Source organism: Aulonocara stuartgranti (genome assembly GCF_965226115.1).
Source record: "Aulonocara stuartgranti genome assembly, chromosome: 15".
Classification (NCBI taxonomy): Eukaryota; Metazoa; Chordata; class Actinopteri; order Cichliformes; family Cichlidae; genus Aulonocara; species Aulonocara stuartgranti.
Genome location: NC_138951.1, coordinates 29367333 through 29383516, shown reverse-complemented (window position 1 = coordinate 29383516; position 16184 = coordinate 29367333). Strand labels below are relative to the sequence as shown.

Here is a 16184-nt window from a genome sequence, read left to right as displayed (position 1 = left end):
ATTAAGGAATCATTGTCCTGTTGACAAATATGAAATGATAATTTTTAGTAAGCAGTAAAGGTTATTTGAAAGTGCAATTAATTTTATGACATTTTGTAAATGCTTAGTTTAACAAACCTGGGGTTCATGGACCAAATTAGTCCCTTTGCAGTTTTTCTCACTTTAGTTTTTTCATTCAGGTTTTGAGAAGGGAGTGAAAAGTTTTGAGGAATGTGGATAAGCAGCTAACTTTTTAAACTACATTGGAAGAAAAGCTATGGAGTCTTCAGTAAGACATCACAAATGCATCAAATCTGTTTATCATATATCCAGAATGGCCACACAACAATTCTCTCCTTATTGAAATGCATTCAGACAGCATTTTATTCTGTGCAATTTGATCCTTTTAGAATCACCAGTTAACCTAATATGCATGTCTTTGAAGTGTGGGAGGATCCAGAGAACATGGCACATTGAGAGTAAACGCCACACGGCATTACCGTTCTTGGAAGCTCAGTGGACAATGACTTTCTCTGACAAGCACTGATAGCAGAGCTCATTTGTCCAAAAAGAGCTGTAAAAAAACAACAACCTCACATGTTATGTTATTTAAATGTTTGTTGTCTCAACAAGGTCATGTTGTTCTCCTGGGTGGCCACAAGAGGGCAGTGTATACAAAGCCCTGGTAACTCAAATAATATTGAACTGTGTGGTCATTTTCTAAACAGGCTTCTTGTAGAAATGGAATGTAAATGTTTTCTGTATATGTATACCCACCTACCTACTTTAGATGTAGCTGTTTTTTGGGAATTGCCTTTCTTTGTCCAGTAAGTTGACTGTTGTAAGACCTTTGAATTTTAAACATTTGTGCTCATAATCATTACTCTGCGCCTCTTACAATGCAACTAGCACTCTGACATGACTTGTTTTATATATTATTTGTATTTCTGCCTCAGAGTTGTGCTGAAAACTAGTTCATGCATTTATTACTTCTAGGCTGTACTGTAATTCATTATTACCAGGATGTCCTAAAAACTCCTAAAAACTGAAAAGCTTTCAGTTAATCCAAAATGCTGCAACAAGAATACTGACAGGGACTAGAAAGAGAGAGCATATTTCTACTATATTGGCTTTTCTTCATTGGCTCCCTGTTAAATCCAGAATTCAAAATCCTGCTCCTCACATACAAGGTCTTAAATAATCAGGGCCCATCTTATCTTAATGACCTTATAGTACCATATCATCCCATTAGAACACTTTGCTCTCACTGCAGTTTACTTGTTGTTTCTAGAGTATTTAAAAGTATAATGGGCAGCAAAGCCTTTAGTTTTCAGGCTCCTCTTCTATGGAACCAGCTTCCAGTTTGGATTTGAGAGGCAGACACTATCTCTACTATTAAGATTAGGCTTAAAACTTATAGTTGGGGCTGTATCATGTGACCCTGAATCGTCCCTTAGATATGCTGCTATAGGTGTAGGCTGCTGGGGGATTCCCATAATGCCCTGAGTATTTCTTCTTTGCCACCTTTCTCACTCACTATATGTTAATAGACCTCTCTGTATTGAATCATACTTGGTATTAATCTCCGCTTCTCTTCCACAGCATGTCTTTTATCCTGTCTACCTTGTTATACCCTGACCGGTTACGGCAGATGGCCGCCCCTCCCTGAGCCTGGTTCTGCCGGAGGTTTCTTACTGTTGAAAGGGAGTTTTTCCTTCCCACTGTCACCAAAGTGCTTGCATATAATTGTTGTTGTTGTTGTTTTTTTCTCTGTGTGTACAACAATTTGTTGGACCTTTTTTACCCCTCATCCGTAATAGGCTGATAGGGTGTTGTCCTGGACGCTCACGTTTGTGAAATTGATAACTTGAGAACAACACGATGTAGTGATAGGTGCATCTACAAAATCTCAGATGAGTTCAAAACCCATCACAATTCTGAACATCTTGTGAATATGTTAACGCAAGAAAAAGGCAATGTGGGATTGTAACATTCTTATCACAGACAAATCTACTAAAAATCTCAGACAACTTTGACTCTGACCCTGATCTCAAGGTCAAAGGTCAGGTTTTCTGAAATTTTGTGAACACAATGAATCAGGAAAGACCGAGGATTTTCCAAATGATGCCATAGGTGCATCTACTGGGAGGCTGAGGGGTAGCACCCCATTATTTTCTTTAGTTTACACACTAAATAACTTTTGCTCAAACACAGACATTCTGCACACTATTGCCACACAACAACTGTATTGCAGGTAGCATTATGTTTTCAGAGGTTATGGTAGAATTATAATGAGAGTGCACAGAAAACAGGTTACTTTTTCTCAAGATATAGATATTAAAGAATCAAGCCAGAGGCCGAGCTGGAAAAAATGGACATATTTGTTTGCTCAGAGAACAAGGGGTGCGGAGGGCTTTGATTTGGATATGGTTAAATTACTTCATGAGAATACAGAATTAGTCAGAAATTCCAAAATCAATGAGTTTACCTCTGAGGATTTTCCCAGTTAACCACTGAGGTCTCAGAGAAATGTATAATGTGTCCTTTGCCATCTGAGGCATAAATGGTAAAATTGCCCCTCAATTCAACATATCACATATACTAAATCACTAATCACCAAATCAGAGAAAATGACTCTAGAGTATTCAAGTTTGTGAAAGTCACTTCCATCCAAAAAGATGATGGCGGCATGATTTAGGTTTGTAAAGTTGCATCTGAACAAACCACACCACTTGAAAAATTTCCTTTGGACCAAAGCGGAGATGTTTGGCCTTAATGCACAGTACCACACTTGGAGAAAACCAAACACAGAATGTTAGCACAAATACCTCTTACTGTCAAGCACGGTGATAACGGAGTGATGGAATCTGTTTTGCAGCCAGAGGACCAGAGCATCTTGCAGTCACAGAGTTTATCATGAACTACACCAGGTCAAAGTCACTTCTATGGCCATCTACTGACAGTTAAAACTTGGCACAAATCTACCAATTATTATGATGATGATGATTTAGATTTGTAACGCACCTTTCAAGAAACCCAATAATTTTTTTACAAAAGAGTATATAAAAACAAAAGGTTACAGATTCAAATAGGAGAGAGGTGTAGAGGGTGGGGTCTGCCACAGTGAAAGCTCTGTCCTCAAAAGGTATAGATGTTGGTCCAAGGGACAGGTACCAAACCCATAGCTGAGGACCATAGTGTCAGAGCCTGTGTGGATGCAGCAGGTCAGACAGGTATTGAGGAGCCAGAGCATTGAGGGATTTATAAGTAACAAGTAGGATCTTGTAAGTAATGTGTGGCTTGACCAGGAGCCAGTGGAGATTTATGATGAGTTTTTCACAGGACTGTATGTTTCTTAAAGTCACATTGTGCTCAGTATGCTCAAGTTGTAGGAAACTATCCCTCCTTAAGCTCAGAGCAGTATATTTTGCATCACCAAGACACATACTGCAGATGTCATTTAGATTTGGTTTATGTCAAATTCAGTCATGCAGTAACACGAGTATTAGCAGGAGACTTATGCTGACCATAAGACTCTCAATCCCAAGTGGTACAGTATGAACTTCTTTGCCCTGATTGGTTTCCTTGGTTTTTAGACAAGCACACATTCCTTCGTTTAGCTAGCTCTAATTCCTTTGACCTAATTTTGATTTTGTACACAGCATTTCTCACTGGTGTCATCAGGTCAATGGCAGAAGCTTTTAGAGTTAAGTCTGCCAAGTAGTCCATTTCAGGAAGATTTATGTTCACAAATCACCAGTGAGTTATAGAGGGTTATTGATCAGACATGGTCCAGTCAATAACAATAACAGAGAGCTCACCATGGGCTTCTTGGCTGCATTTCTGATCAGCGCTCTCCTTGTTCGGCCTGTGAGTTTAGGTGGACAGCCTTGTCTTGGTAGGTTTACAGTTGTACCATACTCCTTCCATTTCTGAATGAGCACTTGAACAGTGCTCCGTGGGATGTTCAAGGCTTGGGAAATCTTTTTGTAGCCTAAGCCTGCTTTTGTAGCCTAAGCCTGTCCTGTCCTGTCCTGTCCTGTCCTGTCCTGTCCTGTGAGTTCTTTGGACTTCATGGTGTTGTTGCTCCCAATATTTTCTTAGACAACCTCTGAGGCCGTCACAGAGCAGCTGTATTTGTACTGACATTAGATTACACACAGGTGCACTCTATTTAGTCATTAGCACTCATCAGGCAATATCTATGGGCAACTGACTGCACTCAGACCAAAGGGGGCTAAATAATTATGCACATCCCACTTTTCAGTTATTTGTAAAATATATTTGGAATCATGTATGATTTTCATTCCACTACTAACGTGTACACCACTTTGTATTGGTCTTTCACGTGGAATTCCAATAAAATTGATTCATGTTTGTGGCTGTAATGTGACACAATGTGGAAAAATTCAAGGGGGCTGAATACTTTTGCAAGCCACTGTACATAGTCCTCTATGTTCAGATGTAATTGGACAATTGACTAAAAAGGAGTTTCATAGCCAAATGTTCCCTCAATATTTCATGAGATCTGGATATCGTTTAAAGAGCTGAACTTGGATTTGATAGCTGCTCATAGATATTGGAAAACTGAAATCATCTACTCTGTTCATCTGAAACTTCTCGCATCTTCAGAATGCAAAGCAGGTCATTTGTTAAATGTAACAATTCAACACACATTAGTCAACGCTCAAAGCAGAGAGAATGTATTTGACTGAGGGAGCAGTGCTGAAAGATATACACAGTGAGGGGAAAAAAACATTTTCATCACAATACACTGTTCCACCTTTATTTGCACCATCTTTCAAGAAATCACATAACACAAGAGAGTTGCAAGTTACTGCATGATTGCAATATATAACAGGTAATCAAAACAAGGTACTCAGTGTGCAATACACTTGAAACACACAATTGTTACTCACTGGAATGGCACAGAACTATCGACACACATTTGTTATACAGTCTCATCACTACATGTGAGTCTTGATTAGGGATGGGTATCGTTTAGGTTTTATCCGATACCAATACCAAACTGGTACTTTTGAACCGGTGCTGGTGCTTAAACGGTGCTCGAACCGGTGCTTGAACCGGTGCTTAAAGAATGGAGAACACAAAATTGGTCCAAAAACCTCTCATGTTCAGCTGTTTCTTGTAAAAAGATAACAATGTTAGCCTTTTCTGCAGCTATAGGGGATTTATGGCATCACTCTTGGCTGGAAGCAGTGCTTAAACAATGGGAAAAAACACCAACTTTGTCCAAAAACATGCCATGCCATCATCATCCAGGGCAGGCTAGGGGCCAGGACTCTAATCTTCAGGTTTTTGGGGGATGTTGCTAACTCCGGGTCGATAACAGGCAACCGACCCGCAGTAGATGTGCTCGGTGCTCGGTCTCGCAGCAAGTCATCAAATACGGCGCAGGTGTTACCTCCTTTGCACAGTATCAGCTTAAAGCACTTGTTGCAGGCTGCTGAGTTTGCATCTTTTGCTGTGAAGTACAGCCAGACTTTTGACCGCTTCGCTTTGGGCATTTTTAATCTGTAGCTCTGCTCTAAAAGAACGTACGAACCGGGGCCCGCCTACTACGCTCACAAAGGTAAAATGATTGGCTAGAATCCAAAGTGTGTGACATCTCAGGAAAAAAAAACACCGAAATAAAGCACCGAAATGTGCACTGCTTTTCGGTCTGGTTACTACCGTTTATGTCAGAACCGGTGCCATAATGGCAAGACCCATCCCTAGTCTTGATGCATGCTCAATCATCCAGGTACGGAAATTTCCAAAAGTTGATTCTGTTCATCTGGACATCGTTTACAGTGGGAGAAACGTTTCGTCACTCATCCAAGTGACTTCTTCAGTCTCAGCTGACTGCAGGTTTTCCCAACCTTATAAACAGTACATTTGCACAATGACTGAAACATTTCTTCCACTGATGTTCAGATCAATGGAATCAACTTTTTGGGCACTATATGTGAGCCTTTTGACAAGACATAGAAATGTATATAAAAGCAACATTTTATATCACGTTTGATTTTCTTTGGAGGACACAGTGTCATGTGCATACAGTGTTTGTATTAGACTAACAGACCTAGAGACCAGTTGGAAACTGCACAAGAGAAAAATAAGTATTTGCCAACCAGTTGCAAGAGGTTGCTCACTGTCGCTGTGAAATCTACATCTGAACCCCAGGTTGCCATATGGTTGCCAAATGATCTATACTGTAGGTCTGTGTGACTGACACCTTAAAGAGCTTTTGAAATGAATCATTAGAATCACAATTTGAGACAGAAAAATAAAATAAATAAAAATAATTTAAGTTGGGCTTTTAAATTTAAGTTAGACTAAAAATGAATATAGTAAACCTACAAATTCTACTGACATTGGCATAAGATAAAGGTAATCTTTCCCACTGTAGAGTTTTGAAGGTAGTCAAACCACACAAACAAAATAACCACATGTGCCTTATGTATGGTGTCTCATTACTGCCAAAAATATCTCAATTTCTAAATATTTTGCTCTGGTATTATCATTATTAGTAGTAGTAGTAATACTGATAACCGTTTTTCATCTTTATCAATTGATTTAATGTTGTTTTGACTTTTTAATGTAGTTTTAGTTCTGTTACTTGCTCAAAACCACATTACATCTATATTTTACTGTGTGCCAATAAACTGCATTACAAACATTCAAACGTTTCAAATTCCCTGTTCTTTCTGCAATACAATTTACACATTTTGACCTCATTCTGAAAAGTCTAGCAAAACACTAAAACAACTAACAGCCAATACCTGAGATTTATCTCTAAGCCAAACAAGACACCAATACAGTCATCATTATCCGACAGGCCAGGCATTCAGGATTTCAAATAATTCATTTGCAAACTTCGTAATGGATGCGAAAGATTTTACACATGAACTGAGGGGCAACCAGATGACAACCTGTGTTCGAATTTTTCTCTGTGCATAATCATCAGCTGGATCATTCCTGACTCTTAAAGAAAACTCACCCATGCAGACACAACTGAAATCACAACATCTTTTCAAAAACAAAAAGAGGAATGAAGAAATAGAACAGTTCTCTCAAAAGTATTTAAATAAATTTAAGCCAATGTAATATGTACACTATAAGTCAAATAATTCATAAATACGTCAACAAGCATTTATAGATGCAGGTAGGGAGCTAAAAACCTACCAAGGAAACTGAGAACAAAGGAGAACCAAAGGTAATCTAATACAACAGCCTGCAATATACACCACGTTTTGAATACCTCTGTGAAGATTTTATCAAGAATATATATTGTAAAGTGCAGCTGGTTATGCACAATATAAAAATACATTAAAATACAAAAATACAATGCAGTCCCCTACATCCAATCGTATAAAAGAACGCCTTGATTGGATTTGACCGGATTGGGTTGCTCAAACTGTAAAATTGTTGCCGACTGGCTTAATTATACTAGTTTTCTCTGTGTTCTGAACTTAAAAATGGTCTAGTTATAAAGACTTGATTAAAAAGAAAATAAGTAATAAAATAGGTACATTCTGTGAGTGGTAAACCTCATTTATTGGCTTTCAGCTTTCTAGCTCTACATGTGCCATATTTAGATGACTTGTAGAGAAGCTAACTGTGATTGACACTGGCGTGTTTTTGTTGAGCACAACATTGGACTGAACATTGTGAAACAAAAGGGTCAAATACAGGGGGTGCAGAATTATTAGGCAAATGAGTATTTTGTCCACATCATCCTCTTCATGCATGTTGTCTTACTCCAAGCTGTATAGGCTCGAAAGCCTACTACCAATTAAGCATATTAGGTGATGTGCATCTCTGTAATGAGAAGGGGTGTGGTCTAATGACATCAACACCCTATATCAGGTGTGCATAATTATTAGGCAACTTCCTTTCCTTTGGCAAAATGGGTCAAAAGAAGGACTTGACAGGCTCGGAAAAGTCAAAAATAGTGAGATATCTTGCAGAGGGATGCAGCAGTCTCAAAATTGCAAAGCTTCTGAAGCGTGATCATCGAACAATCAAGCGTTTCATTCAAAATAGTCAACAGGGTCGCAAGAAGTGTGTGGAAAAACCAAGGTGCAAAATAACTGCCCATGAACTGAGAAAAGTCAAGCGTGCAGCTGCCAAGATGCCACTTGCCACCAGTTTGGCCATATTTCAGAGCTGCAACATCACTGGAGTGCCCAAAAGCACAAGGTGTGCAATACTCAGAGACATGGCCAAGGTAAGAAAGGCTGAAAGACGACCACCACTGAACAAGACACACAAGCTGAAACGTCAAGACTGGGCCAAGAAATATCTCAAGACTGATTTTTCTAAGGTTTTATGGACTGATGAAATGAGAGTGAGTCTTGATGGGCCAGATGGATGGGCCCGTGGCTGGATTGGTAAAGGGCAGAGAGCTCCAGTCCGACTCAGACGCCAGCAAGGTGGAGGTGGAGTACTGGTTTGGGCTGGTATCATCAAAGATGAGCTTGTGAGGCCTTTTCGGGTTGAGGATGGAGTCAAGCTCAACTCCCAGTCCTACTGCCAGTTTCTGGAAGACACCTTCTTCAAGCAGTGGTACAGGAAGAAGTCTGCATCCTTCAAGAAAAACATGATTTTCATGCAGGACAATGCTCCATCACACGCGTCCAAGTACTCCACAGCGTGCCTGGCAAGAAAGGGTATAAAAGAAGAAAAACTAATGACATGGCCACCTTGTTCACCTGATCTGAACCCCATTGAGAACCTGTGGTCCATCATTAAATGTGAGATTTACAAGGAGGGAAAACAGTACACCTCTCTGAACAGTGGGCTGTGGTTACTGCTGCACGCAATGTTGATGGTGAACAGATCAAAACACTGACAGAATCCATGGATGGCAGGCTTTTGAGTGTCCTTGCAAAGAAAGGTGGCTATATTGGTCGCTGATTTGTTTTTGTTTTGTTTTTGAATGTCAGAAATGTATATTTGTGAATGTGGAGATGTTATATTGGTTTTACTGGTAAAAATAAATAATTGAAATGGGTATATATTTGTTTTTTGTTAAGTTGCCTAATAATTATGCACAGTAATAGTCACCTGCACACAGAGATATCCCCCTAAAATAGCTAAAAGTAAAAACAAACTAAAAACTACTTCCAAAAACATTCAGCTTTGATATTTATGAGTTTTTTGGGTTCGTTGAGAACATGGTTGTTGTTCAATAATAAAATTATTCCTCAAAAATATAACTTGCCTAATAATTCTGCACTTCCTGTATGTCACTTGAACAACAGTAAACATGTACACACACATAAAAAACCCAGTGCTTTCAGAAGTGTCTTATACAGTCAAAGTCATCTCTGCCTGTTAAAAAACAAACCGGCTCAGTTTTACATATTTTATAAAACTGCATTTAAACATTTATAAATCCATGTTAAAATTGATTTTTTTCCTTTGCTGAAGTGACACAATTTGACCAAAGGTTAAGTGAACTTGTGATCGTTTTTTTTTAGCTCCTAAACGTGACCAGCATATTGGTTATGGGTGAAACTAACCACCTTTAAAGGTCATTTTTGTAACCATCATCTGCAAATTCTGACAAAAATGTTTACCACCAACGGACGTGTGCGGCTGTTCTTTTAACTTTACATGTTTCTTTTTAATTCTTCTCCCAGTTCATTGAGGGGCTTTGACTTTTCCTAGCCCATTCTAAATAATATGTCTTAACAACTTGCTTTGACTCACCTCACAAACTGCAAAATCTTGTGGTAAAATTGGCTTTTACACTGAAATATGGCCCAGCTCTAGTTCAACTTCAGATGATTGACTATTGTGTTGATAGAATACACAGATGTTTCGAACATTAAGTCAGAGCAGCTTATTTCTTCAAATTCTATTGAGTAAAAATAAATTTCTTTAAAATCTCTTTAGCAAATTTTAAAACCTTATTAAAATACATACATTTAGAATCAGTAGCTTTAAAGATAAAGCTGTTCTATAAAGGAAAACTCCACATTACATCTTGCAATGTAAGGTAAATAACATTTATGTGGCTAAAGAGGAAACACAGAAAATGAATCCAAGAATGTAAGTTTCTCAAAGCAAGAAACCAGCGTTAAAAACACTATGTGCATTTAATTCTAGACTGGAAGAGAAAGTGGCTGCTGAGTCTCTGCATGGTGTCCCATACCACCCGCATCCCTTTATTTTTGATGTAAGACATTTTTGCTTTAATAAACATTTTTATTTATTTATTTTTACCACAATCCAACTTTTGGTGATCTGTTAAATTAAAGCCCTAAAAACTAAAAGGTACCTATAAGTCAAAGCGAGGTTCCAGAATCCAGCAACTGATCTATAACTTTTTTTTTTTTTTTTGCTATTTTGCTCAGGAATCTGCTACATTAACCACGATAAGAGACATACATAATTAGCTCTTAAAGTCATACATTAAAGGTAAAAACAACAAAATAGTAAATGCCATTTTGTAACATGTCAATGTAAATAAGCCAAGACAAGTCCTTTTCAAAACTGCTAGTAGAGCAGAGCGATATGGCCAAAAATATTTATCACGATATAGATTTGAAAATTTGCGATAACGATATAACTGACAATATAATTGATGCGAGACAAAATACAACTCCACAACATTACTAGCGCAAAAAAAAGCCCATCCATTTATTTTCACTTAAACAAGCAGCTGTTTTTTATGTGCATTAAACCTATATAAAAATTTAACAGTGCAAATGCAAATTCTTTGCTGAAAGTTTAACCAAAAAACATTTCCAGTAGAAATGGGCTGACATATCCTGAGCATAACCATGTATAATATCCACTGAAGTTAAAAACAGGTGCTTTGCAACATTAAACTGCAGTGTGCCAAATAAAAAAGTCAAATACATATTTTTCGGACCATAAAGTGCACAGGATTATAAGACACATTAAGCGGAACAAAGCAGTCAGATAAATCAAACTTAATTCAACTCATTCTTCTTGCTTCCTCCACTTCTGTACCATTGATTCCTGACTGAAGTTTGGTCCGTTTACAGCATCCTGCCATGCGATTGCATTTGTCTCTAACTATCAGGAACCTTCACGTTAACTTTTATCGAGTGGAAAAGTGAGCGTTCATCCTCCAGCTTCACTGTTTATGTTATGCTAACATAGCTGTGTCGCTAGCGATCACGTAGCACATCATTATATACCAGCTAGCCCAACTTCAGTAACCTTACAAATGTCACTGCTGTTTAGTTTCCTGTCTTCATTTATGTTGGAAGTGATAGCAGAGCTGTACGTTTGAATTTTTTCAGAAATCTCTCAGTCAGAACATGCTATATCATGCTTAGGTAACTAGCAAAACTAGCGAGCTAACTTCTGATAACTTCCTGCTAACTTCTAACTCTGTTAAATGTAATAAATTCTGTTTTCATGGATGCCTGGATGTTAAACTTCATAGTTACGTCTGGTAAAGCAGCAATGCTGATCGTTTTATTAAAGATGAAAGAATTTAGACAGTTTTTAACTCTCAGTGATGCTGCAGTGTTCGTTTGACGGAGTTTAGGACCCAGATTACTCCCAGATTTACAAGCACCTTAGTCCGACAAATACGGCAATAACGACTGCCCGCTTGCATGTTCTACAAAAAACAAAGTGCTTAGGTGTGTATTTGACGGACAAACACCAAACCAGTTCCACACCACTGAAGTTGCACCATTTTTACAAACCACTTCTGATTCATCCGTTTCACTCAATGATCCGCTTTCTCCCTTCTTATTCTCCGTTTCCGCCATGCTTTTTCAGCCATGTGTATGAAAACAAAAGCACTGCGCATGCGCCTTTTACCCATATTCTATCGCGATATTTTATTTTCTTATCGTTGCCTAACATTGTACCGGTATTACCGTGAACGGTATACAGGGAGTGCAGAATTATTAGGCAAATGAGTATTTTGTCCACATCATCCTCTTCATGCATGTTGTCTTACTCCAAGCTGTATAGGCTCGAAAGCCAATTAAGCATATTAGGTGATGTGCATCTCTGTAATGAGAAGGGGTGTGGTCTAATGACATCAACACCCTATATCAGGTGTGCATAATTATTAAGTAACGTCCTTTCCTTTGGCAAAATGGGTCAAAAGAAGGACTTGACAGGCTCAGAAAAGTCAAAAATAGTGAGATATCTTGCAGAGGGATGCAGCAGTCTCAAAATTGCAAAGCTTCTGAAGCGTGATCATCGAACAATCAAGCGTTTCATTCAAAATAGTCAACAGGGTCGCAAGAAGCGTGTGGAAAAACCAAGGCGCAAAATAACTGCCCATGAACTGAGAAAAGTCAAGCGTGCAGCTGCCAAGATGCCACTTGCCACCAGTTTGGCCATATTTCAGAGCTGCAACATCACTGGAGTGCCCAAAAGCACAAGGTGTGCAATACTCAGAGACATGGCCAAGGTAAGAAAGGCTGAAAGACGACCACCACTGAACAAGACACACAAGCTGAAACGTCAAGACTGGGCCAAGAAATATCTCAAGACTGATTTTTCTAAGGTTTTATGGACTGATGAAATGAGAGTGAGTCTTGATGGGCCAGATGGATGGGCCCGTGGCTGGATTGGTAAAGGGCAGAGAGCTCCAGTCCGACTCAGACGCCAGCAAGGTGGAGGTGGAGTACTGGTTTGGGCTGGTATCATCAAAGATGAGCTTGTGAGGCCTTTTCGGGTTGAGGATGGAGTCAAGCTCAACTCCCAGTCCTACTGCCAGTTTCTGGAAGACACCTTCTTCAAGCAGTGGTACAGGAAGAAGTCTGCATCCTTCAAGAAAAACATGATTTTCATACAGGACAATGCTCCATCACACGCGTCCAAGTACTCCACAGCGTGCCTGGCAAGAAAGGGTATAAAAGAAGAAAAACTAATGACATGGCCTCCTTTTTCACCTGATCTGAACCCCATTAAGAACCTGTGGTCCATCATCAAATTTACAAGGAGGGAAAACAGTACACCTCTCTGAACAGTGTCTGGGAGGCTGTGGTTGCTGCTGCACGCAATGTTGATGGTGAACAGATCAAAACACTGACAGAATCCATGGATGGCAGGCTTTTGAGTGTCCTTGCAAAGAAAGGTGGCTATATTGGTCGCTGATTTGTTTTTGTTTTGTTTTTGAATGTCAGAAATGTATATTTGTGAATGTGGAGATGTTATATTGGTTTCACTGGTAAAAATAAATAATTGAAATGGGTATATATTTGTTTTTTGTTGAGTTGCCTAATAATTATGCACAGTAATAGTCACCTGCACACACAGATATCCCCCTAAAATAGCTAAAAGTAAAAACAAACTAAAAACTACTTCCAAAAACATTCAGCTTTGATATTAATGAGTTTTTTGGGTTAATTGAAAACATGGTTGTTGTTCAATAATAAAATTATTCCTCAAAAATACAACTTGCCTAATAATTCTGCACTCCCTGTAATATGGCCCAGCCCTAACTGCTATAGTACTTTTTTAACGCAAAAAATGTAAAGGTCATTAGTCATAACTATAATCTTCATTCTAAAAAATTAACAAATGTTAAAATATGTCAAAATATGAAGATACAGACTTCAAGTATGCCTGACATGCAAGACTTTAGCAACAATCTGCGAATTAGTAATCTATTTATCATAATTATTAGATTTATTTAATCAGAAATGATACCTCAGCCCATCTCAAAAGATAATTAACACTTCATTATGAGGACTTTCCTCAGGTGTAAGACTCATATTATCAATCGATCAACCACTTTGTCTCCATCTTTGTTTGCCAGCACAGTGAAATTTGATTTACTCTAATGATGCAAGCAGATCTGATTCCACCCACTCGATCTATTTCATTTCCAGGTGACTCTGCCGTTGAATGTTCAGAGCATCAAAGAGATCCTGTGTTTGCCAGTGGAGAATCGACCATTTCAGTCTCATTTCTTCACCCATAACAAAGTAGCTATTGTGGAGTTAAGCTGTGTAAGCTATTAATGCTAAAACAAGTAAAGCACATTTCTAACCATTGGTTATATTCCATCCTGAAACATACATGTGACCTTTAAACATAAATTCCATAAACATTTTCATAAATGAGAGACCTCAAGTATGTGCAGAAACATAAAATAATAAACCAAATACACCCAAGTTGAGAAGATTGCTGATAGCAACATGCTTCTAGTCATAATTTTTGAAAAACGCATTGACAGTTTTTCACCCTCTGGGGCCTAATGGGAGATTCATGGTACCATGTTTATATCTCTTTGGGTAGGTATTTGGCTATGCTAAGGGAAGGAATACACAAGCATGACTAAGGTCATCACTGATAATGACTTAGAACTCACAGAGTTAGATATAAATGACTTCCCAATGCTTGGATGCAATTCTATTAGCATATAAGTAGCAATGGCAAGCAAGCAATTGCTAGCTAGCCAATTAACTGCCAGCAATAGCACTGTCTCACACGATGCTTAAATTAGACGTCTTCTCAGTCAACTGAGAGATGTCACTCTCGTTTATCTATAAGTATGAAGCTACAATTGAGAAACAAAATTAGCTTAACACAAATGTACAAAAAATGCAGTCAAGGAGAAAAGGCTAGATGAAAAGTCTAAAAGTTGAAAATCTAGTCTACAGAGAAATCAAAAGCTGACTAATTGAAATCTCAAACTACATCTTTAACAAATGTTACAATTGGTTTTAGTACACAACTGCCCAAGAAACAATAATTTATCACCTTTGACTTATGAACTGGTACCTGGATTAAACAAGTAGTAGTAGTGTTACTTGTTGTTCTGCTAAGATAAAGCTCATTGCCTCTGAGCTATAATTTCATACTTATTACACATGTACAAGATTTTTTTTTAAATTTGATTCTCAGCATTACTCTTTAATGAATCCTGTTATTTCTTGCATTAGCAAAAAAGACACCCAACAATGAACACAATAAAAATGGTCCCTGATTTAACTATTATTATTTCTGTGCCCATTACCACAATATTGAAAAATAGAACTAAAAAAACTTTAGGTGTTGTCACTTTAAATGATTGGTTTCTGCAAAAATTCACTACAATTAGATAAATTGGCTTTGTTTTAAAAGTAACAATGTTAGTTTAACTACTTTTATGAATCAAAGTGACATAACCGGTTCTGTGTAGTAAAAAGCTGAAGAAAACATAGAAAGTAAGGTGATCCAGTACCTTTTGCTTTTGATATATATTTACAGTATAGAAGCCACACGTGTAAGAGTACGAAGGACAACAGTAAAGATACTTTGAGCTTGAGGCCACACTGGCACATGACTTACATGTGCTAAGGTTGTTGCAGTGTTAAATTGCAGTTGAGCATTTGAAATATGCTTAAATTAAACCTTTGAAATATTTGTAATAGTTTTACCTTTTTTTTCTCCACCAAAAAAGGTATATCTTAAGTTTTGGGTTGACAGTGGCGAAGAGCTGGTAGCAAAAATGCTGGTAAGTCAGTAAGATGTGCATTGTTTGCTAATAACATTGACAAACAATGTGTCTGTAATAATGGGGGGGAGGGAGCTGAAAGAGTGGGTTTATCACATGCACACTGCCAATGTAAAACAACACCATTCAAGTGACCACATGGGAAGAACACCACATAGGAAAGATGTTTTCCAAGTAAGAAGTTGGGAGCTGAGGGTTACATGGATATCCGGTGTGGGTGCAAAACCAAGCTGTGATACTTGGGAACAAATGTATGCAGTCCATAATGTGACAGAAAATGTCGAGAGTGATTGGTAGAGCACATAGGACAGGGAACAAGTCCAACTGTCCAAAATACAAGCGGTAAAAAGAAGTCATGTAGCTTCACATTTGTCTCACACTTCAATGTGGACCTCTTTGGCTGGTGGTGTTTCTTTTAATGAGCCAGAGATGGCATAGAACCTGCAGAGATGTGAACATATGATAGAATAGTCAGACCAAAAAAGCTCACCAATATACAAGCAAAAAATAAAAATTGGGAAGCAAACCTTTAAGTATAAAACTTTTAAACTATCTAAGGTCATTGTTTACCAGTAGGGTTGGCTTCGGTTTGGTTAATGTCCACTTTTCTGTCAATTTGAAACACCCAAATGCAAAAGGTTTCAACAATAAAAACTATAATCAAAAGATTTGGGATATTATCTGAAAGTTTAACTAGCTTCTTTTAGCTGCCCCCAAGTACATAAGGGGGGCAGCTAAACAGGTAGTT

General features: G+C 38.2%; 1 protein-coding gene across 4 annotated transcripts in view; it reads right to left on the bottom strand.

Moving 5' to 3' along the window:
• Positions 1 to 4751: 4751 nt before the first annotated feature.
• opn5 (opsin 5) overlaps positions 4752 to 16184 on the bottom strand; it is a 73730-nt gene continuing 62297 nt past the window's right edge. For all 4 annotated transcript variants that reach the window (XM_082505370.1, XM_082505371.1, XM_082505369.1 and 1 more), the window contains one exon: positions 4752 to 15877. In XM_082505370.1, coding sequence (XP_082361496.1) covers positions 15811 to 15877 — 67 coding nt within the window. In that variant the 3' untranslated portion in view covers positions 4752 to 15810. The remainder of the gene's footprint in view (positions 15878 to 16184) is intronic.